Source organism: Rhipicephalus microplus, chromosome 3 (assembly GCF_043290135.1).
Source record: "Rhipicephalus microplus isolate Deutch F79 chromosome 3, USDA_Rmic, whole genome shotgun sequence".
In the NCBI taxonomy this organism is placed as follows: Eukaryota; Metazoa; Arthropoda; class Arachnida; order Ixodida; family Ixodidae; genus Rhipicephalus; species Rhipicephalus microplus.
This window is the reverse complement of record NC_134702.1, coordinates 50949144-50971842: the sequence shown is the minus strand read 5'-3', so window position 1 is coordinate 50971842 and position 22699 is coordinate 50949144. Positions and strand designations below refer to the sequence as shown.

Genomic DNA, 22699 nt, shown 5'->3' with positions numbered 1-22699 from the left:
TCAGGTACTCGCGCCTGACGTTAACGCTACGCTTCATGACGTGACGGTGGATCGGACCAGCATTTCACGCAAATTGGGGTTTGCGACTACATTATCTCCGCTCACTGTGGTAGTGGTTAGAAGATGAGAAAAGACACCTAATTTCTGCAACCCGGTCGGGAGCACGGCGCAGTGCCTCCGCTCACTGTTGAGAAGATATATGTGCATAGGATCAGAGTAAACGGAGATCACATCAGTTCCGAAACCGTTGTTTGTGTGGCCGCATTATTTTGTGTAATTCCAAATGTGTTAAATGATGGTTTATGACAAATTCATGTGAAGACTCCTGTTTAAGAAAGTGCCATTCAGTCAAATCATGTATATTTTTGGCAGTCGTAACATTCTTGGTAAATCACAATGCAGTAAAAAATCAAAAAAATTTGATTTCATTCGTAATACTTCTGCACATATGTTTTGACCCCGCAGTCTATTCCTAGTTGTACTGAAAATAAAAACGCTTAGCATATTTTTATAGCACCGATTTGTTAAAGTATAGGCAGTGAAAACAAAAAAAAAACGTATTGTTGTCCTGCATCATGATGTTCACAGTGAATCTCGCGTTCGGACTGGAGTATGCCCATTCAAAGCTATACCATAAAGGTTTTCTACGGGTTTAGTAAGTTTCACTGTATTTATGCAACCTTTGACCTAGTAACTTGAATTCAAGATTCGCATCGCGAAATCGAGGAGTTATCAGTGATCACCGCAGTATCGATGAGGAGCGGGTACACTATACGGGCGCAGAAAAGGGCGAAAAGTGCCGGTGGAGCAGGCAAGTTCTTGCCGTGACGTCACATCACCGCGACGCCAGTGATCGTTGTCGGAGCTAATAGACTTTAATACCCTGAATGTATGCGAGGGGTTCTCGATCCTGCATGGTAATCATATTATTCACAGACCGCGATGCGAACAATGGGCCCCCGTACACGGTGAGCCCGTTCGACCTGTGCGAGCTGTGCGTCGGCGTCAACCTGCTCGTGCTGCTGATCGAGGGAGTCGCCATGTTTGTGGTCGTCTCCGTCCTCGACTCCGGAACCCTGTTCGTCATCCGGAACGTCTTGGCAGAAAGGGTGCGAATTGTCGCCACCTTGTGAAGTTTTGCATATCATATATGTTTTGTAATCTAGAATTTATATACAGGCGTCACAATGGAAACTGGAAGTTAAAATTTATAAACAGGACGTAAGAACATACACACAACATCGGCGTGTGAAGATTTTAGTGTTATTCTACATAAAAATGAAGATAATAAAATTTATTCAAGTAATATAGCTTTAGATTTTATTCGAAATCCACTAGTGAGTTGGTACCATGGGGCATTTCTTAATTAGTTCATTCCATTCTTCGATAGTTCCGACCAGAAGCAATTTTTCGTAAGCAGCGGCTATAAACACGCCACGTCTAAGAACAGGAGGGCCGAAGTGGCACTCTTCCTGGAGGCCGGAAGTATACAGTCCAGGATTAACAGTTTGAAGTTAGTTGGACAATTGTAGCCTGGCTAGCTGATTTCCTGTGTAAAGCTAGACTTGCAAGGTTTATATTTTATCGATCAACGCAGTAACGCAGTTAACGCGTCATTTGTTCTCATTCAACACACGCTTACATCGTTTTAAGTTGAGGCATGGTATAAAAATTCCTAATAAATAATCTGTTGTCCAGCATTGCACTATATTTACAGTCGGCGAGACTATCTTGCGGACATTCTTATAGCTTATAGTGAGCCGGAACCGGAGACAGTATGTAATGTAACCGGATACAATGTGATGTCGCCAAAGCTAGTGCGGCTAAGAAACATTCATTTCTCCTTCATAGTGATAGATCGGCCATCTTGCGGCGTGTTCTCTTACCCGATATATTTTTTATGATAGCAATTATATTGAACTCCCGACGGCGTATTGCCGACGGCGCCACCGTGAGGTTCTGCATAAACAAATCAACAAAATTGTTCCGCGTGACGTACCTATTCCATGTTGAAATGAAAGCGTGTGAGCGCGCAACCAACAATGGCAGCTCAAGCTGAGACGCGTCAGCCATCTTTGGCCCACGGCGAGGAGGTTGTGCCTGGAGGGGCGGCTGCGTGGCTGTGGCATTTACTCCGCGCTTTGCTCGGCAGCGCGCTTTATCTTGGCAAAAATGTTGTGGCTCGGGCGGGTTGGTTATCCATGAAATTAGATTGTATTAGCGCGGCACATATGAAAATACAAAGGGAAAGACAGAGACGTCTAGAAAAGTAGGCGCGTCTAGAAAGATAGACAAGTTTCAGCGGGCTGTTTAATGCCCTTGTACATGCATGCTGTTTTCATTGTGCAGCAGCCACGTTTTCCTACAGAGCCATTTTGTTGATCAATACGCCGGTAGAGGGAGGGATAAAGGAGTGAGCCGCTGGCCTTACAAATTCGTTTATGATTCCAACTCGTTTTTATTTCGTTCATTACTTCGACCTTGTGGTGAAACTGAGTTTTATTTAATTTCATGCAGAGAAACACAAAATTTAACCTCCCGGTTAATGTATAATTTATACTAGAAGAGTTACACATGTGTCATTCTAAATGCCAAGTATTGGCGGCAAAATTGTGTGGGAGGGGGGGAAGGGGCGATGGCGGCACTGCTTTTATTTATTTATTTATTTATTTATTTATTTATTTATTTATTTATTTATTTATTTATTTATTTATTTATTTATTTATTTATTACATACTGCCGGCCTCATATGGAGGCCTTAGGCTGGAGGGGGGCATAAATACACAACACAGAACAAGCTCGAAGTATTGAATAGAACTGCACAAACAAAAAAGAAATACACGACTCAGTATTCTGCAAATCAACGCATTGGCAAAATATGCAAAAGCAACGAAAGGGAACCAATTGCATGGCAGTTAGTACTCGCATAGCACAAGGTACTCGCATTAAGTATTTACATAGCAGAAAGCATTGCAGGTACTGACATTGTACTTACATAGCACAAAAAAGTCAAAGAAAAAAAAAGAAAAAGACAGTTTCACCGCTTATTTGAACAGAGCAAAGTGAAAGCGAATGCAAGGGAGTGCATGACTTTACATGACGCTTCGATGCTGCTCAGCATATGAGGCGGAAATGCAATGCGAACATTCCTTGCACGCCATTGAAAATAAAAAAAAAAGAGTGAGTCGCGAAATAACTCTGTGTGCTGAAACACTGGTACTCCCTGCCGCGGTGGTCTAGTGGCTAAGGTACTCGGCTGCTGACCCGCAGGTCGCGGGTTCGAATCCCGGCTGCGGCGGCCTCCATTTCCGATGGGGGCGCAAATGCTGTAGTAGGCCCGTGTGCTCAGATTTGGGTGCACGTTAAAGAACCCCAGGTGGTCGAAACTTCCGGAGCCCTCCACTACGGCGTCTCTAATAATCATATGGTGGTTTTGGGACGTTAAACTCCACATATCGATCAATCAAACACTGTTACTCATCGCGCCCCCCGGGGTCTGTTCTCGGGCGAGCAGCGCGTGCGCTCAGTGAACGAGGTGCTGGACACGGACGTGGAGCACGAGGCAAGGGAGGCACCGAGGCTCGCCGCCGCGCCGGGTCTCGGTAACCGCGCCCTGGTGCTGTGCGACATCTGGCGCTTCCCGGTGCTGAGCCGCGCGCCTCAGCTCAGAGCCGTCAACCTGTGCCTGGCGGAAGGCGAGTGCTTCGGCCTGCTCGGTGCGCGCCGGTCCGGCAAGACGCTGCTGCTCGAAGTGCTCGGCGCGCTCGCCGTGCGCACGTCGGGCGACGCATACAGCCAGAAGTGCGTGCTGTCGTCGTCTCCGAGGAAGGTATATATTCATATGGGCCGATCTTTCGAAAACGAAGCGCTCTCAATCCAACCCCGAGTGTAATTATGATTGACCGGCGTTAGCATCGCGACCGTTTTCGTGCTCTTTAACATGATGGGCAAGAACGAAGTAAACATGATGGGCAAGAACGAATTAACGGGAAAAATATTCCAGCCATTTTTCGTGATATACCAAACAACTTTTTGCAAACACAAGTTGTTCCGAACTATGTTGGGCAAACTGCCTGTTTCAGTGGAATTTCTAAAGAAACACACAATCCGGACTTTACATGTGAAACATTATCATTAGATCATATCTGAAAACATACTTTCTTTTGTAACAATATCTAGTCTTTAGGCAGTACTCGTGTCGTTTTAATTTATCTTTTGTATATTTTTATTCGTTTATTGTGTCGGTACATGTATACGTTCAATCCAAACCTGCATAAACAATCTACTCCGTTGCTTACTAAAATTGCTCTGTCCAATTCAATCAGGAGGGCGTCCCACAGTTCCTACTTTTGGGCCCCCTGGAACTATTGTACTTTCACACGAGCCTTTTATTTTGCGATTACGTTTATAAACTTGAAATTTCCAGCCTTATGTATCCGTGAGAACAACCGTACATTGGTGTAGACGTAATCGCCACGTCGATGCAAGCTTTCGCGTGACCGGTACCGGCTCAGCGACCCGTTACGCGTCCTCCGCAGTGGCAGTCGCAGATCGGCTACTGTCCGGCGTCGGGCGGCCTGCTTTCCAGTCTGGCGGTGACTGACCAGCTGACGCTGTTTGCGCGACTGCGAGGCGTTCCGCGGGAGCACCAGGAGACATGCATCAGCGGCTTGATCGGCGCCTGCAACCTGAACGACAAGAGGTTCGACTGTCCCAGGGACTTCGGGTGCGTGTGTCGTACGTTTTCGGGGCGTAGTGCTGAGGTGGTCATTGAGTGGCGTTGTCGTTGGCGCCGGCGGTGTAACCGACAGAGCGAACGAGGACGAAAGAGAGCGAACGCTGAGTCTGTCGATATCGGGAAGAGCTGACCTCACTTTCTTCCTCCGTTACGCACGCCGGCCTCTCGGTCGGAGCTCGGGCGCATGCAGGGCTGGCAGGTTCACTGTGGCTGGCTTTGCTTGTCGTAACGGGGTTGTTGACGTCTAGCTTGGTTCGCGACGCCTGCAATGCGCAGAGTGCTGGGCGTGTAGAACTCGAGCGCTGACAGTTCCCGTGGCAATGTGTAACGAATGTTACATAGCCGCAACTGTGGATAGCCAGAGCTGCGCTCAGAACTCTCCGTGCCTTTTTCTTTCTCTAATTTACGACTTTATCGTTAGCAAGCAAATTCCAGCGCAGCACATTCCGGGAAGTGTCATAATCGTCGGTGAACTTCTTTTCTGTACACAATTGAGTCTATCAGGGAGAGAAGGAGATTGTAGGGAGCCAATGTTGTTTATTAATCTAATAATTTCACGAAAACGATAGGCTTTACGGATGGTGTATAATCACACGATTGGAGGTCCCAAACTGGGAACTGTGGGTGGCGACCCCCCATCATGAAATGAATGGGCGCCAGTGCTGTTAACAAAAAGTAGTTACTAACATGAATAAATGAAAAGCAATTGTTCGAAGGTCTCGTTACATCCACATAGTTCATCTCACTTTCGGTTGTGATTCCTAGAGTACAGTTAGCAAGTAACGTTGCCTATGCTTCTTTTTTATCTTGGTAATCGTTTGTTGCATTCTTTCAGTATAGCCAAGATGTTACACACAGTTGCAGTTTATCAGCAGCAATGGCAAGGAACAAAAAAAAAAAACGTAAAGGTACTCTCATGTTCTCTGACGCATTTGCCTAAGACTACATGAAGGCGAAAGCTATCTTCTTTATGAATGTATTGATCCTCCCACACACCCTCCGAAGGATTTGTGCCCCAAACGTGGTTTTGAATATATCCTCCAGAACCAGAGGCATTGCAACTTTTCTGCCCCCCCCCCCCTCCTCTCCCCCTGGCTTTGCACGGACTCCGTGATCGACCCGCATCTGATCAAGCGGCGATGTCATGCGATGAGTTCGTATGGTGACGTCATCACTTGTTAATTTTTTTTCGTATCACTCTTATTTACACCACCGTCGGTCAATTTTCGCATTTCGTGAAGCATGTAAGGCTTTCGCCTGAAAACAAAACCGGGTTATGTCTATAGCGATGCGGCAAATGAAATCGTGCTTCCGCCGTTCCGCGCAGCATATCGGACAAGCGCAAGCTGTCGTTGGCCATCGCGCTGATCGGGGCACCCAGCCTCGTCTTCCTGGACGAACCGCTCAAAGGCGTCGACACCGGCACCAGCCAGAGGCTATTCGATTTGCTCAGATACGTGCGCAGCAGGGCGAAGGCCACCACGATCATCTACGCCTCAGTCAGGTCAGTCTGCCGGCGGGCGTCAAATGCAAGAACTCTAAAGAGTGGTGGGGACGCGCACCGAAATCTATAAATCGGGGATACATTAGCGTGTAACTTTTAATAGTGTCGTTTAGGAGGCATTTAAAGAGAAAGTGTCTTCATATACTAAAGAGCACCGCCTTCACATTTTCATAAAGGGGAAGGTTCTGTGTTGCATAGGTATGGAAATTTTCCCTATCTGTTTTGTGGGTAGCTTAAATGAGAAGGAGGTGGGGGGGGGGGGGGGGGGAGTGGGGACAGCCTACGCCATGTCACTTCGCGGTTCTATTTTGCCCGTGTCACTACTTCAAGAACCAAAGTTAGTGGCAAAGTGTCGCTCTATGAATGACGTAACACGTTTCTGCTCAGCTTCAGACCACCGTCACACGGAAGGGTCCTCGTGTGACGGCGGTCTGAAGTCGGGCTATATATAAACACGCATTCAAACTGTATATAGACAGTTTGCCTCGACGTCATCGCGGTGGTCATCTTGAGATGCTGTCGTGTCGCGAGAAGCTACGTAAATATGAACACGTCTCTTGTCTTCCAGTGGGAGACAAGTCGATAACGCCGCTCATGTGCTCAAGAACTGGTATACTTTCAAACGCGGAATGATGCAAGCGTGATACGGCGCTCTGCCTTCACTGCGACCGCCATGTTTGCACACTAACTATAGCGCGTAGATAAGCTACGCACTTCCGTGGCGTCGCGTGAAAGCTATGCTTATCATTAGTTCAGGGAAGAGCGGGACAGTGGTTAGATCGAGGTTACTAATAGAATTCGTCGAACATAAATATTTTGAGGCGAACGTTAGCACAAGAATAATTTTTCTTCGCTGGATCACAAAGATAATGTCCTTTTGCCGTGACGTTGGCCATACAGAGCCGCATTAGTGTTCAACAACTTTTTTTTTTCACTTTGTAGAAAATACTGGGACTGAGCAGTGAAGCCGATCTGTACTTAAGGCGTGCCTACTGAACAGGTACCCGATCGAAATATTCGTAAGACTCCAATTAACAAGCTCTTTCACCAAATTTGTTATAAAGAATACGTGCCAAATCTATTCTTAAGAACATGTGCCGAGTCTGTACCGCCCAATATAGCTGCCGAATCTATTCGTCGAAATAGGAGGCGACCAATGGGACATACTTCTTTGTCGAGTTTCTGTCCCCGTTCCTCGTGCGCAGCATGCAACAGCTGGAGTTCACTTGCGACCGACTGGCCATCATGGTGGACGGTCAGCTGCAGTGCGTCGGCACCATCGAACACTTGCGCGACAAGTTCGGTCAGGGCATGGTCATGAAGATTCAGCTGGCCGCCTCCGAGATTGATCGCAACATCGAGGTGCAGCCGGTCATGACGGCCCTGTTCCCCGACAGCCGCCTGATATACTACCACCAGGTACGCACAGTTCTGTATTGCACTTGGGCGCAGCGTGCGTGGTTATAATGAACTTCCAGCACGGCGACTTACTGCTCAGAACACAGAACGTTACATAGCGATCAATCGTCACGGCAGTGACGCCGACAACGACCTCCAGGGGCGCGAAAAAAGTTAATGCGCATTTTTCCCTCTTAAGGGTGAGAACAAGTGCGGCGTCTAAGGTCTCTAGATCTAGGGACCTTAGCGGTGTCTACTGCGGCGCAGCTGCCATATTTTGGCCCAAGGCGTCTTGTTGGCGTCTCACCGCCCAACTGCGGGAGAGCTCCGCTGGTAGTCGCGGAACGTGGCTAAAAATAAAGAAGTGTCGTGATGACATCACCTCTTTCAAAGAATGGCAACACCCTAAAGAATACGCACGCATCGAGGCACACTATATAGAGGCGACATTTTCGCAATCACCGTCAGCGACACCATCTTACATGACGTCGCCAATAAAGACAGGGTGAATTTGACAGAGATATGTCGATGAAGGACGGAAGGAAGTGAGAGGGAGCGCCACGTGATTCGCATAGACTTGACTAGCCAACCTACTTTAATGACGCCGATCCCGAGCAGCGCGCACTGCCTCCTGGGTAGAATTGGGCTCACCGAATCGTCCCCAGCACACGCAACCAGAACGGGCTGGCCAGTAGTATCACTTGCTCATCGCGCGGCCAGGGGCTTTGCAACACAAGTAATCATCGGACGACTTCCGAGTTTATCGCCTCACGGATTGACTGCCGCGAAAAAAAAAATTAGAATCCGTCAAGCGCGAGCGGAGTTATTTGTCACACACGTTGAACAGTTTCTTTCTCATTTCATTCCAGCAGGCACGCTGAAAGCTACCCAGGCAGTAATGACAAGAGGGCAAGGAGCTACGCCCATGGTCAGCCTGCATGCACCGTGACCTTAAGCCCCTTTTATCTTTTTTTTTTCTTCATACGCACAGCTCAGCATAATTGTATCGCGAATGCGGTCCCGTTGCGGCGGCAGCGGTAACTATGCAGCTCACGATGCTAAGTTCAGCCAATGGCCATAGTCTTTCTGTTTATGACGTGTTCCTTTTGGGTGTTAGCAGCATGCCACAAAAGAGCAAATGATTTCTAGCCGACATTGACATTTAGTTGTAGTTACAGGCCTATAGTGCTACGCTATAATGTTTGGCTCACGTGTTCTCGGGTGAGTCGACTGCCGATCGGCAGTGTTTTCTGTTCATGCTGAAGAAAAAGCGTTGCAAGGTTCTTTTAAATTTCTGTCACTATGGCTCGAAATTGTCACGTGACGTTCCCTCGTAATGCCTTCTTCGGTGGAACGGTGCAGCTACGGAAGCCCCAGCCAGCCTGTTTGAGGCGCCTGTTCCGGTTCGTACAACCTCTATAGCAAATTGTGTTTGCATCCATTGGCTCCCAAATTTACGTTAGATTTCAAGACTGAATGGTGGATTTGGTAAAATAGTAATATGTTTTTTTTTAAGTTTTTCTTACCTAAGTGAATAGGAAACGAACTGCAATGACATTCAAGAGCGCTGTCACGTGGTGCATTTCCCCTCGGTAACGTTCCTATGATTGCTACAGAACGGTGTTCAGAGAAACGTTTAAGGTTGTACGGTTTGCTTGGTGCATCGTTATGTGGTCCTGATTGGCGTCCTTCATTGCGAACTGTTAGCTCATCAAGTTAGTCCGCTCGTTTGAGACAGTGGCCTTCGATAAGGATATGCCAGTTGTCATTATTGACTGAACTTTTTTTTCTTTCAACCTTATGAACAATCTCAGTAAATAAGCTTTTCCACGAATACGCACCTTATACTCAGGATTATTTCTGTGTGTGCCTCGAACCAGACGAAAGTCAACGTTCGCTCGGATATTGAGCGTGGCGTGTAAAGACAATACCAAAAGTTAAATGCCATATGACCCGTTATTGTGTTAGCAGCTATATCGACACTGTCGGATGGATTGTGCCGCCGACGTCGGTTACACCTATTCATCATCATGAGTGGTCGTCATCTTCATCTGCTGTGGGGACTTGGCTTGTCCGAGTTCTGTGCCTTGGGCGTGGTCGCTTCATCGTGTCTTCTGGGCCTAATAAAGGTTGCCTTCACCGTTACATCACAAGTGCATGGTGGAGTGTGCTCTACGATCTTCCGTCCTCTCCCAGCCCGATCTGCTTCCTGAAGCTCCGCTAAGGTCGTCGTTTGTGCCAGGTGTCCGGTAACATGCTTCAAGACGAGCCAACCGGCACTTCTGCGTCTACCTCCACGGCCCCGGCTACCGTGGCCTATCCATCGTGGATTATCACCGCGCACTAGCGTGAGCCGCCCACGTTCGCCAGACTTCGAGGTGAAGATGTGGAGGATTGGTTGGACCAGTTCAATCGAGCAAGTTCTACTAACAACTGGGATGATCCTACCAAGCTTCGCCATGTTTCTTTCTATCTGACAGGCGTAGCGAAAACATGGTTTTTCAATCATGAAACGGACATTATGGACTGGACACGTTTCAAGCAACAGCTTCGCCAAATTTTCGGCACTCCGGTGGTTCGTTCACATCTCGCGAAGAAGACACTGGATGCTCGCAAGCAACAATGCGGTGAGTCCTACACAGCGTACATAGAGGATGTGCTTGCTCTCTGTCACCGTTTCAGCACGTTCATGTCTGAATCAGAGAGAGTTCCTCATCTATTGAAAGGGATCGGCACGGTCGCGTTCAATGTCTTGGTCATTCAACACCCGACTACAGTCGCTGACGTTGTTGCCACGTGCCAACGCCTAGAGGAACTTGAATCCCAACGGTTACCGCCGGACAGCGCTGAAAACACCACCACGACTGATGCCTCATTGCGTGCCATGATTCGGGCGATTATACGGGAAAAGCTGCAATCTTTCGGCCTCTCAATGACACCGAGTCCACCTCCCCCCTTCAACACTGTTTTGCGTGACGTTATCAAAGAGGAGTTGGCGTCCATGACCGGGCCAGCGTATGTAGACTCTCCAGTACCTCGACTCCAGCCGACGTACGCACAAGTCTTCGCTGGCTCACCACCCGTCGTACAACCGATGCCCGCACACTCCACGCGCCTGTCCCGCTGGCTTCGTTGACTCCGAGTGCGCCTAGCCAGCTCTTTCACCCACCGTGGCGGCCGCCTCGTTCGATCTGTTATTACTGCGGCTATCGGGGCCACATTGCACGCGTCTGTCGGAAGCGTCAGCAGGACGAGCGTCGAGGATTCGACACCTACGGACGGGATGATGGGACAAGCTGGTACGCTTTCCAACGTCGTCCTTATGATCCACCGCTACGTCGCTCACCGTCTCCAACTGCGACATCAGAGCCAACCACTTCTTACCGCTCTACTAGACGCCGCTCACCCTCACCCCTCCGCCGCTCCACGTCTCCATTGCGAACTGTCTCGCAATTCACCAACCAACGCCCGGAAAACTAACCTCTGCAGCTTTTGGAGGAAAAGCTGCATCGAACGAAGAGACAGAAATTCCTCCAGTGCGTCCATATAATACGATATCTGTTTTAATAGAAGGTGTGTACGTGGACGCTTTAATAGACACTGGTGCTTCTTTGTCTGTGATTGATCGTTCTTTGTGCTCACGTCTACGAAAAGTCACCACCCCTTGTGATGGGCCTACACTGCACGCTGCTCAAGGGGACGCCATTAGACCTACCGCTATGTGCACCGCTCGTGTTTTCATAGCTGGTATTCTTCATTTTGTGCAATTTGCTGTGCTGAGTTCGTGTGCCCACCAGCTTATATTAGGCTGGGATTTTCTGTCTACGGCGAATGCTTCCATCTACTGTCGAGAAAATGTTATTCATATGATGGAAACTGACTATGCCCTGTATGCGGATGACAAGCCCGTTCGCTTGCTCGCTGTTGAAGATACCGAGCTACCACCTGGTCATCAGCGGATAGTTGCCATCACTTCTAATGTGATCGACTCTGGTGACGTGTTTTTCCAACCATCTGCACGCTGTCTCGCAAGAGGTATAGCCCTTGCTTCAGGTCTAGCGCGGTTCCACAATGGCTCCGGACTTCTCTACGCTACAAACCAGACTTCTGAGAAAATTCTCATTCCTAAAGGCACCACAATGGCTTGCGTTTCTGAATCTCAACTTGTCTCTGTTGTCCCGCTTATGCCAGCGTGTTCTGACCTTCCTTCTATTGGACGTTCATCAAGCAAAGTTTCTGTTCTTGCTGCGACTATTAGTCCAGAACTGACCTCTTCACAGACAGATCAGTTGCTTGCCTTGCTACAAAAGCATACGAGATTGTTTGATGCCCATTCCTCACCTCTGGGACAGACGTCCATTATTGGGCATCGTATCCAGACTGATGGCACTTCCATCGTACGCCGTCTACCATATCACCGTCAACCATTTTTGTTGAAGGGGAGATGCTATAGGCCCGTGTACTGTACGATGTCAGTGCACGTTAAAGAACACCCTATGGTCGAACTTGCCGCAGCCCTCCGCTACGGCGTGCCCCGCAATAGTACGGCGGTTGTGGCACGTGAAACCCCTGACATCATTAATTACATTCATTTGCGCGCACTACCGTTGTTACTACGTTTTCTTAGATGACACAATCTAACGAAAATTGCGATCATTGTAGGTCAGCGCCTGTCTGCGCCTTTTTCACTGGTGTTTATTTCGTGTCCTTTAATCGCAGCCATTCGAAATGCGAGCACGTCCATACTTACGTTCTTTCCAAAACAAGTTGTTGCATCGGTAGCACGTTGTGGCGCGAGAAAAATTGAAGCAAGCGCACTCCTCTTGCCGCGGCGTCATCCGTGCAGGGCCTCCTGAGCTTCGAGATGACCGAGAAGCGTCCCTGGAGCGAGGTCTTCTCGAACGTGGAGCTGCTGATGCAGGGATTTCAGTGCGAGTACTTGCTCGTCTCGGAGGCCACGCTCGAAGAAGTCTACATGGCCTTCGCAAAATAGCGAGGCGGTGGCGCCTCCCACCGGACTGCTATAGCGCTTCTGCCATTGGCGCGTTTTCGGTTATCGTACTGCGTATATATATTTATACATAGTTCCCCTACTGCGTTGTTTTCGAATCGTTTGTCATAGCCTTGTTCATTTTTGACATTCGATTCATTTATTGTCTTTCAGCAGCGCTAAACATTTTTTTCACCCGCACCTCGGCATGCCGTTTTTTCATCGCCTCGCGAAGTTTTCTCGTATCGGCTGCGCATACGCCAGCGTAGGCCCTATATTTATTGGCCTTGAAGGATCGTTTCTCTATAGGTCTGCGTTAAATTGTTTCGTGAGATTTAATAAAGTGTAACTTCGGTAGTCAAACGGATCCGAGTATACTTCGTCGCAAAGTTACTCCTCAGAACTTCGTACGCGTCCGCGCAGTATAGTGACGCAACAGACGTGTTGTTGACAGCCAATGTGAGCCAATCCAAGTGTTATAGCCAGATTATGGCCATATTTTAAGCCACAGAGCCGGTCGGTGCTTGCCTTCGATGCCGCCATTTTGCAAAACGAAGTCTCGCGCTGTCGCGAATTTGTTCGAGAGCGGCGCGATCACCTCATACGTACGCACGCACGCATCTCATGCGTGCGTACGTAACGCGATACGTGCGCGTTGCGGTCTGCGCATGCGCACTACGCAGAACGTAGCGTCCTTACGTACGCAACGCCGCCACGTACGCAGCGTACGCAGTACTAAAACTCTAACAGAGAGTTTTAGTACTGCGGAACGGTGCTACGTACGCATCACGCAAGCGCCTCGCGTTACGTGGCGTCCTTTGCCACTAATCGGCTTTTAGTACGCCGTAGTACCCGCGTACGTAACGAGCGTGCAGCGTGTTGCGTCATCTGGTAGATCAAAATAGAAGCACGTGTTGTTGACAGCCAATGTGAGCCAACCCAAGTGTTATAGCCAGATTATGGCCATATTTTAAGTCACAGAGCCGGTCGGTGCTTGCCTTCGATGCCGCCATTTTGCAAAAACGAAGTCTCGCGCTGTCACGAACTTGTTCGAGAGCGGCGCGATCACCTCATACGTACGCACGCACGCATCTCATGCGTGCGTACGTAGCGGCTGCGTACGTAACGCGATACGCGCGCGTTGCCGTCTGCGTATGCGCACTACGCAGAACGTGGCGTTCCTACTTACGCAACGCCGCCACGTACGCAGCGTACGCAGTACTAAAACTCTCTAATGTCACGCGATCGCAACGTGGCGCACGTGCCTGCGGAGGCTTTCACGTTTCATTGTCTTTTCCATCGTCCATATGCGAAGTAGTGAGATCATTAATTCGCAGTGAAAGGCAACGCGATTTTATTGAATCGCTTTGTTTCGTAAGCAACAGGTGAGTCAAATGAAAAAAAAAAAGGCAGATCCCACGTACAGTGGGAATCGATCACATGCGGTGCACGAATGGGGAACGTTGATATGTCACTCTAAAATCAGCACAATGTGGCGAGTTGGGGATGAATTATGCCGTACATGACTTACGCGTCATGGTTATCATGTTTGGATGTGCAGTTTACGGTAAATGATGCCGTACATGACTTACGTGTCATGATTATCATGTTTGGATGTGTAGTTTATCTTCGTCATCTATTCACGTCACATGATACCAAATTTAGTATATGTGGAGGTAGCGCAACGGTCACGAGCACGCAGTGAGCGTGGTAGATTGTCATTTTCTTAAATGACACCCGTGTCAGCATTGTCATGCTTGCACCAGTCTTATACTTTCGTCATCAATTGACGCCACGTAACACCAAATTTGGCATATGTGAAGCTATCGAAACGGCCGCGAGTGCATCATGAGTGTGGCATATAGCCATGCTGTTACATGACACACACGTCATGATTATCATGTTTGAATGTGTCATTTACCTATGTCATCCGTTCGCGTCGCGTATTACCGAGTTTGATACATGTGAAGCTAGCGAAGCGGCCACGAGCGCATCATGAGCATGGCATGTAGTCATGTTGTTACATGACACGCACCTCATGCTTATCATGTTTGCACCAGTCACATACCTTCGTCATCCATTCACGTACCGTATTACCAAGTTTGGTATATGTGACGCTAGCGAAACGGCCGCCAGCGCATCATGAGCGTGGCATGTAGTCATGTTGTTACATGGCACGCATGTCATGATTTTCATCTTAGGGTCGCTCGCTTGTGTTCGGCATGCAATCATGTCATACCATACCAGTTTTGCAACATGCCATGTGAACGAAACCACCGCAAGAGCTGCAGGACCTTGAAATATAAATCATGACATTCATGACACACATATGATTTTCATGTTACGGCAAGTCAAATATGTTCTTCATACAGTCATGTTATGCCATACCGGTATCAATACCATTATCGAAACAGCCAGGAGAGCTAAAAGTCGTAGGCGGCTAGCTAGCTAGCTAGCTAGCTAGATGGATAGATAGATAGATAGATAGATAGATAGATAGATAGATACGCTCAATTTCGCCGAAGTTCGCTAACAAATGCTTCGCATTAAAAAAAAAAACATGTTCAGTATGTAACACTCTCTCCGGCATTAGGGGGCGGAAGCCCGTCTCACACTTTATAATGCATTGTTATACCGTGTCCCTCGAGATTAGCTCCGGCAACGAATGTCGGAGGCAATCTCAGAAGCCATGGATATACATTCGGATACCACATTTTTTGCAAGACAGGACAAGCCACTGTATGGGAAGAGTGCATTAAATTACCTGTAGGTAATTTAAACCGTTCTGCATTTCACACAGCGGCTTGTTGTCTTGCTAGAAGCCTGATCCCCGATTGTAGATGTAATTTAATGCCTGTAGGTAATATAATAGGATGAAATCGGGTAATAGACGTCGTCTGATTGCATCCGTCCGGCTGTTGCAGTAATACATTGATAAAAAATCTACCCACTTAAAGTCAATGGCCGCAATGCTTTAAAATCGGCGGAAGCAGATGCTCGTAATTATACGCATGTAAGAGACTTATTCTCATAATGAAGTGCCATGGCGTCTACACTGCTACGTCGCACGTTGAATACAATAGCGAAGAGAGAATGGAATTTCGAAAAACGCGTACCAACCCCCCGCTTACTCCGTGTTTACGCGCTTTGAGTGTCGATTGATGCGCTCTCTCGCTTCCCAACTGCAACAGCCCGCACGATTTGCTCAGCGAGTGGAGCGACAGCCCCATAAAGGCCTTGGTTCCGGGTTCGACTCTTGGAGACCAGGACGAATTTAGGACAACTGTAGCCTTGCTTTCAGAGCAATCTGGGGTGTGTTCAAATACTCACCGTAGACAGCTAAATAGACAGTAAAGGGATGGCAGCCAAATACTCGCCATAGACAGCCAAATAGACACAGTAAATGGATGGCAGCCATATTAACTTAAGTCCCATTCCAATTCTCACGTAGCCCGCAAAATAGACAGCCCCAAGAAGACCGCATCGTAGACAAATACGATGCAGGCTACTTTGCTGTCTAAACAAGATGGCGGCTCAGCAATTCGCTCAGATAGATTAAGTCTCGCCAGAATGGTCGTCTGCACACAAGCAGACCCTTTCCCAGACGCTCAATGTGAGTAACGTTTGTTTTTGATTTCAACACAAAATAAGCCAGAAAAGACAACTGTTACCTTTGATAAATTAGCCTTTTCTTCTCGACGCGAGGTGGCGCATCGTCACGTAAAAGCCGTCCACAAGTGCTCTAATTTTCGGACAGCATAGGCTCAGTGCTGTCTTCTAAGCAGTCTGCGTAGACTGTCTACGTGCTGTCTAAGAATTGAAACAAAGCCCTGAATGGGTTTATTTTGTGTTTTACGAAACGGGCGGATCCCAGCTTTCCCTTTTACAAACGTGCCGGGTCTGCGAAAACCGGGCATGTGTATACGGGGAAGGAGCTGCATTAACGTAGTCGCAAAATTGCATCGCAATGCAGCTTACCCCTATAAGGTGGTGATCTTTCTCTACAAGCCCGGTATGGCATGTAGGAAGGGTATTGCAGCTCCATTAACATCGTCGGCTATTCCTTTCGTAACTGCCGCCTTCCTAATTTCTGGTGAGCCAGTGGCAACTACAGTAGAATTTACCCACTGCGGCGCATACCGATTTTTATGATAGACCATGCATGATTACATGACAACACCGTGATGACAGGATACGCCGACAAGCCTGGAGTGCTTCGAACCTAATGTGTACTTAGCCAAAAGTGAAATGAATCGGGGAAACGTTGAAGAAAAGGCAGCGTCTTGACCACCATCAGAGCGGGTAGTTTGTTTTTAGCGTGGGTACTATGGCACATACCTACTATGGCACATACCCACAAGAACACACAGTCACGTATGAATGGAAACCCGTGGTTGTTCGTTTTTAGCTGAATATGTATTTAGCTGAATATGAATATGTCGTACGTATACTAGCCCAACAGCGTGTTTACACTAGGCGCCCATCAAACAACACACGAAGAGACCAGCAATGATATTCCAGCGAGAAGTAGAAGAACTAATAATAGTATACACCAACAGTCTTCAAGAGAAGAGGGCAGAACAGTCGTTTATTTCATATCGCATCTTATATACACAAAGAAAAAAATCAAAAACAGAATGAGCCATAAAAGAAACAAAGTGCATAGAAGTGTCAAAGCCTTGTGTTGTTTGTTTTTATTTTATTGTGTTTTTGTGTCTTTTTATTTTGACAACCTCATTGTTCGACGGAAGACAAGCGCGATTATTCAGTGCACACATCGGATTCGCGACAACATATTAATTTTTTTGTTTTCAATTATCAGCACACTCGTGTCATTAGTCTTTTCGGCAGTAATATGCACAATAACCTACGCATCCATTGTCTACCGTAGCTTCATGTAGGGACACTCGCAGAAGCAAATGAGGTACGAGTCCTGTGCAATTGCGTGAAATGTGCAAGTGATGCGAAATCTACGTGTAAATTGCTTACACATTTTGACTATTCGTTTTATAAGTCCTTACAACATTTTGTGTCGAAGTCGAGATACAGAGAGGTACTTAACTCTTGCCTCAGCACACGTTCCATACCACGAGCAAGCAGTGGGAGCTGCAGCACACGCCATTGTCGAGAATACGTCATTTACAGCTCATCGCTTGCACAGAAGGAATTCCGCGTGTTTGTATGTGGCAAGGGCTTAAAAGAAACGCCATAGTCGTGTTGTTGCAGGGCATTAACACTAACATTTTTCAGGTTATCAGCAACAGAAGTCTATAGAAGACAATAGAAGACAACAACGAAAAATCATATATGATAGCTCAATCTTTCTTTTCGATAACTTTCTCGTCATAAGACAGGAAAATGTTCTCGAAGAATTGAAACGGTTTTGAGATGATTTTTTTCGTATGTCACTGCTTCAATTCAACGTTCATTTGTATACACTTTCGAGAGAGATTGCTGTCTTTCGCGCAAACATCCATCATTGCATGCATACGAATGACATCTATACACATGCACGAGTGTCGTTCATTCTGTGCAAGCGATACGCAATACGGGCAACGGTTTGTCACAGACCTCCAGAGCTGCTCCGTTACACGAAAATGATTGTTCAGTGACTGCCGCGCTTCGTTTAAGCGGCTTGTCGCAGTCGAGGCAATTTGTCCCTATAGCTGCATGGTATAGTACGAGGCAGTAAAACGGACCAGCAGATGACTTAGTCTTTGCGTTTTCTGCTGTTCATGCACTGCGCTGCATCCTTTATTATACGGTGACCCGAGTGACACTGTACAGAGTGGCGCGAATTGAGAAAGGCAAACCTCCATGAACATGTCGAGACCACGGTCAGAGTTGAACTTCTTCCGGCACAATGCCATTTCATGACGCAGGGTCGAGTCGTTCGTGGACCGATATGGTTCTGCAGCGTCTGCACCTTTAAGATTACGACGACTTACAAACGAAAAACAGTTTCAGAAATATGCCACAACAAAGTACAGCCCCCCCTCACACCTCCTCCCAAACTAAGAAAAAAAAAAGAACGTGTACGCCAGGCAACTTCAACAAAGCAGAAAAATAACCGCACGCTTTTGGCAACGGTATGTAAGTAGCTTATTTACTGTCCGTCAGTGCAATCCAAGCAGAGGCTCGGTATTCGTGTTCAACCCCGTTATTGCGGTAGTCGCAAAAAAAAAAATGACAACAAGGTTGGGGCTCGTCACGATAAGTCTCTGCTCGATGTTAAAACGTACGTGGAACAATCCGTGGCCATGATTTGCAAAGCGAAGTGCCGCAAGCTCGCTTCACTGTTGGATGTGCAACCAAAGGGGCGTACTGTCGAGCGTTGCCTGTAGCGGTCGAATAAAAATGCGATAGAAAACTCGAGCACAAATACATCGTAAATAAAGAGATAACTATGCTAAAGGATTGCACTCAATTCCGTAATTGTTTCAAAACGGCTGAGGGGGAGGGGAAGATGGGGGTCTGTTTTCGTTAGGAAGATGCCTCCTCTCTGTGAAAGCTGTTAAACACTTGGCCCAAGATTATTGTCGCGAACCATCGAATGTATTCTTGGAACAAACGGCCCCCACCACGTCTAATCGTCTGCAACTATGTCATATCGAATGTACAACATAGCTGAAACAATAAGAGAGCAAGAAAGTGAAGAACTGTAATAGGAAGCATGCAAAAAAAAATAAAAAGGTAAATAGGCTGACTGTCACCGCATAGTGCAACAAGGCGATGAAACGGCTCGCACAGTATTACATTATAACTACGTCTGTGTAGCTACCACAAGCCACCATCTCCATCGTCATAATCATCACCACCACCATCATCACTCTGAGAGAAAGACGGGGGGAAGCAAAGCGAACAGAATCACAGTCAGTATAGCAGAGTACTAAGCCCGCGGTGGCTTGAAAAAACGGCTGCACACAGATATCACTAGTTTGAACCTCGCGCCGCACCCGATAATATGCACGCACACAATGCAAGTGATCGGTTAGGCCCAACACCGAGCGCCGTTACAACGCGCACGTTCTCATGGCACAGCTTCGCCCAAATGCAAGTATAGACGACGTGGAAAGCTCGACTCGCGTAAAAGAAGAAAAAAAATGATGAGAAAAAAAGCGAGCCCAGCTGTATATGTGTGATTCAAGATCGAGCGTTGTGAGAAGCGTTTCACTGACAGACTTTTTCCATCGGAGATACTACAGAGCGCTTGTGAAAAGTCGTCGACTGAGCTCCCAGAGCTCGGCTAGCGCTTTTTTTTTTGCCTCTTACGACAATTTGTTTTTTTCACACGTGCGCTCAGTTATTGTCCACGGCTACATAACTATTGAAACAGATATTATTACTGTCTTCTCGTATATACAACCACGAAATATCTATAGTTTAAAAACGAAGCGCAAAAAAAGCAAGTTCATGAAAGGCTCGTCGTGAGGAGACGAGGCATCGCTCCAGATTTTTTCAGAATCTTACAAATGACGTTATAGGCGCAGCGAGGAAATGATAGAAGCTACCAAAGGACCTCTTAATGAGTCTGTACACTGGTGCAGTGATAAAACCCCATCGACAGCGGTGCCACGCACTGCCATACTAGAAACTTGGATTTTGACTTTTCCAGCTCTTCAGGCACTGCCACTGGCGTTAGCTAACAAGAACCTGGACACCTAGGTCCAAGATAGCTGAAAGAGACCAGGACCTAGGTCCTAGATCTCGCCTGCTGATAAAGACCTGGACACCTAGGTCCAGGATACCTGAAAGAGACCAGGACCTAGGTCCTAGATGTCGCCAGCTGATAAGGATATCAATACTTAGGTCCATAATACCTAGAAAAGACCAGGACCTAGGCCCTAGGTCTGGCCATTTATTAGAGGCCTGGAGACCTATAGGCCCAGGATACCTGGAAGAGACCAGGAACCAGGTTCTAGGTCTAAAACCTAGACAATGTCGGAAAGCGATGCCTCGCCTTCTCGCCATGCACTTCTATACTGCAACTCTCGTCTCTTACAGCTGTTCGCGGAGGTGGTCCTAATAGTTTCTCGAGACGGGAAAAAAAGGTGAATGGAGGCGAAAGCACGGGGTAACAAGTCGCAATAACGCACAAGACATCCCTCTGTAAGAACAGCTTTCATTGTCGAAACTTTTGTTTTTCATAGATGACGCTAACAAGACCTAAGCGGGGAGGAAAATAAAAAGGAGCTCGCATTGCCATTGACCTTTTTATATTTATACGAGAAACACACACTCGACACTATACTGTTCTGTGTCCTCGGAAAGCGGTGTATAAAAGGAGTTCGTTGCTCTATATGCGCGGCTCATTCATCACTGGTAGTCAAATGAACCTATAGTGGCAGGCGCTGTAAGGTTTAGAGTTTGTTTGGTTGGATGCACTTATACTTGCACCAATAAAAGACACACTGACAAAGAAAGATGATAAATTACGAGCGCCAGAGGGACAAACATCAAACGGGATGCATACACACTATGGAAACCTTTGCAGAAGTTAATTCGTAAAAGAAAAAAACAAACAACGGAAACAATGCTTTTACGCTATAGGCCTGTTCTTAAGTTTCGAGTCAATAGGTATACTGGGTCTGTGGAGGCTGCCTGCACATGACAACAAGCTCTAGTAGTTAGGCCATTCACATTATTATATCGAAAAAGAACCGATTGGTACCGAATGACAAGTTCAGATAGGACGTGCTAGTATTGAATGCGGTGGCAGCGTCCGTGGTACCGTTTACTGTTAGGGCGAAACAGAATTGAAGTGTGAAGCAGAGCAGCTTTCTAACTGCTTCCGAAGAGAAAAAGTGCACACATAGTACAGCTTTTTAAGTAAGCTTTGTCACGTAAGCCATACACGCGAGAGGGTTAACGGACAAATGACGTACTTGAGAGATGTGACCCTCTGTGTTTTCTGCCTTTTTTTTGTCTCCAACAGGGGACGTATACGCAAAATAAATTCACAAAACATGCGCCGTGAAAGGGGAAATGACTTTACGCACGCTAATATGGCTACTCATACGCACAGTCACCGGCTCCATGCAATATTGTTTAACGAGTATGCTGTAACGAGAGTAGAACCAGACACTGAATTGCACTTTTCGCGTGTGTGTGTTTTCGCTTCCACACTCGGCTTTCTTCCTGCGCACCAGTGACACCCGGAACAGCCCAGAGCAGCACGATGTGCATCCTCAGTGATCACACCGGCGCGACCAGTGATCTCGGAGGCCACAGGTAACGACGAATGCCGACACAACATAGTGACTGCCTGCATTTCCGTTGCGACGCCGAGAGCTATAAAACAACCAGGCGGATAAAAAATACCAATTAACACGGCTGCGATTAGCGACGGCACCATGTTACGCGAGATAAACCAATCATCCGGAAATGCTGTTGCGAATACCACTGAGCTCCGTCATGTTGCCAGATTTTGTAATGGCGGCATCACGAGCCAATCATAAATGCCGCGGCAGCCTTAAGGACCAATCAAGATGTAGATGCAAAATGACGTATTTGACAGCCGCAGAAGTCACAACAACATAGCGCGCTTCCAATGCCTACACGTCCTGCTAGTTTTCAAAGACGTCAAAAGCTTGCTTCCATAGGAGACGTCACATACTGTTCTCTGCAGGGCTCACACGTAAATGAAACGTAGCGCATAGGGGTCAGGTGACTAGGCGGAATGTATAGTCTTCAAGATGCAACGTGCAGTGTGACGTCACTAATGGCGATTCATCAGGGTAGTAAATTACTAGAAATCAGTATGGTGTAAATAATTGTGGTCACATCTAGAAGTTGCCTATTCCGCGTTAGGATGCCGTAAAAAAAGGAGCAATAAAACAGATGAATTTCTAAACATATTCCGAGGGTGCGCGCAAAACATGCACGAAGCACGTTATGCAGAGCAGTTTTTTTTAAGCATTGACGAATCGTTGCAGCACGGTGGCTGCATGTGCACATCTGTTAATTAAGGTTCTCCGCAACCACTCAGCGACACAGGAATTGCAGGCGAGTCACTTATGAGTAATTCTTATAGGTGGATGAGGAGACATCTATCAAACACCAATTTATA

The 22699-nt window shown here is 47.3% G+C and overlaps 2 protein-coding genes across 2 annotated transcripts in view; both read left to right on the top strand.

The window, feature by feature from the left end:
• Window positions 1–914: 914 nt before the first annotated feature.
• LOC142802796 (phospholipid-transporting ATPase ABCA3-like) lies at window positions 915–7718 on the top strand. The gene is made up of 5 exons (XM_075887842.1): window positions 915–1109; window positions 3515–3829; window positions 4539–4726; window positions 6066–6242; window positions 7448–7718. The coding sequence occupies exons 1-5, from the start codon at window positions 915–917 to the stop codon at window positions 7707–7709; spliced, it is 1137 nt and encodes a 378-aa protein (XP_075743957.1). The 3' UTR covers window positions 7710–7718.
• An 8415-nt stretch (window positions 7719–16133) lies between these two features.
• Uba3 (Ubiquitin-like activating enzyme 3) overlaps window positions 16134–22699 on the top strand; it is a 75554-nt gene continuing 68988 nt past the window's right edge. Inside the window, exon 1 of the mRNA XM_075889553.1 lies at window positions 16134–16243. The gene's annotated coding sequence lies outside the window, so the exon portion shown is untranslated. The remainder of the gene's footprint in view (window positions 16244–22699) is intronic.

Bases quoted from the DNA above. Each gene is read 5' to 3' on its own strand.
- LOC142802796 (XM_075887842.1), top strand. From the start codon at position 915: ATGGTAATCATATTATTCACAGACCGCGATGCGAACAATGGGCCCCCG. The intron at 1,110-3,514 runs GTGCGAATTGTC...TCGGGCGAGCAG, and splicing joins GGAACGTCTTGGCAGAAAGG to CGCGTGCGCTCAGTGAACGA. The intron at 6,243-7,447 runs GTCAGTCTGCCG...CCTCGTGCGCAG, and splicing joins ATCATCTACGCCTCAGTCAG to CATGCAACAGCTGGAGTTCA.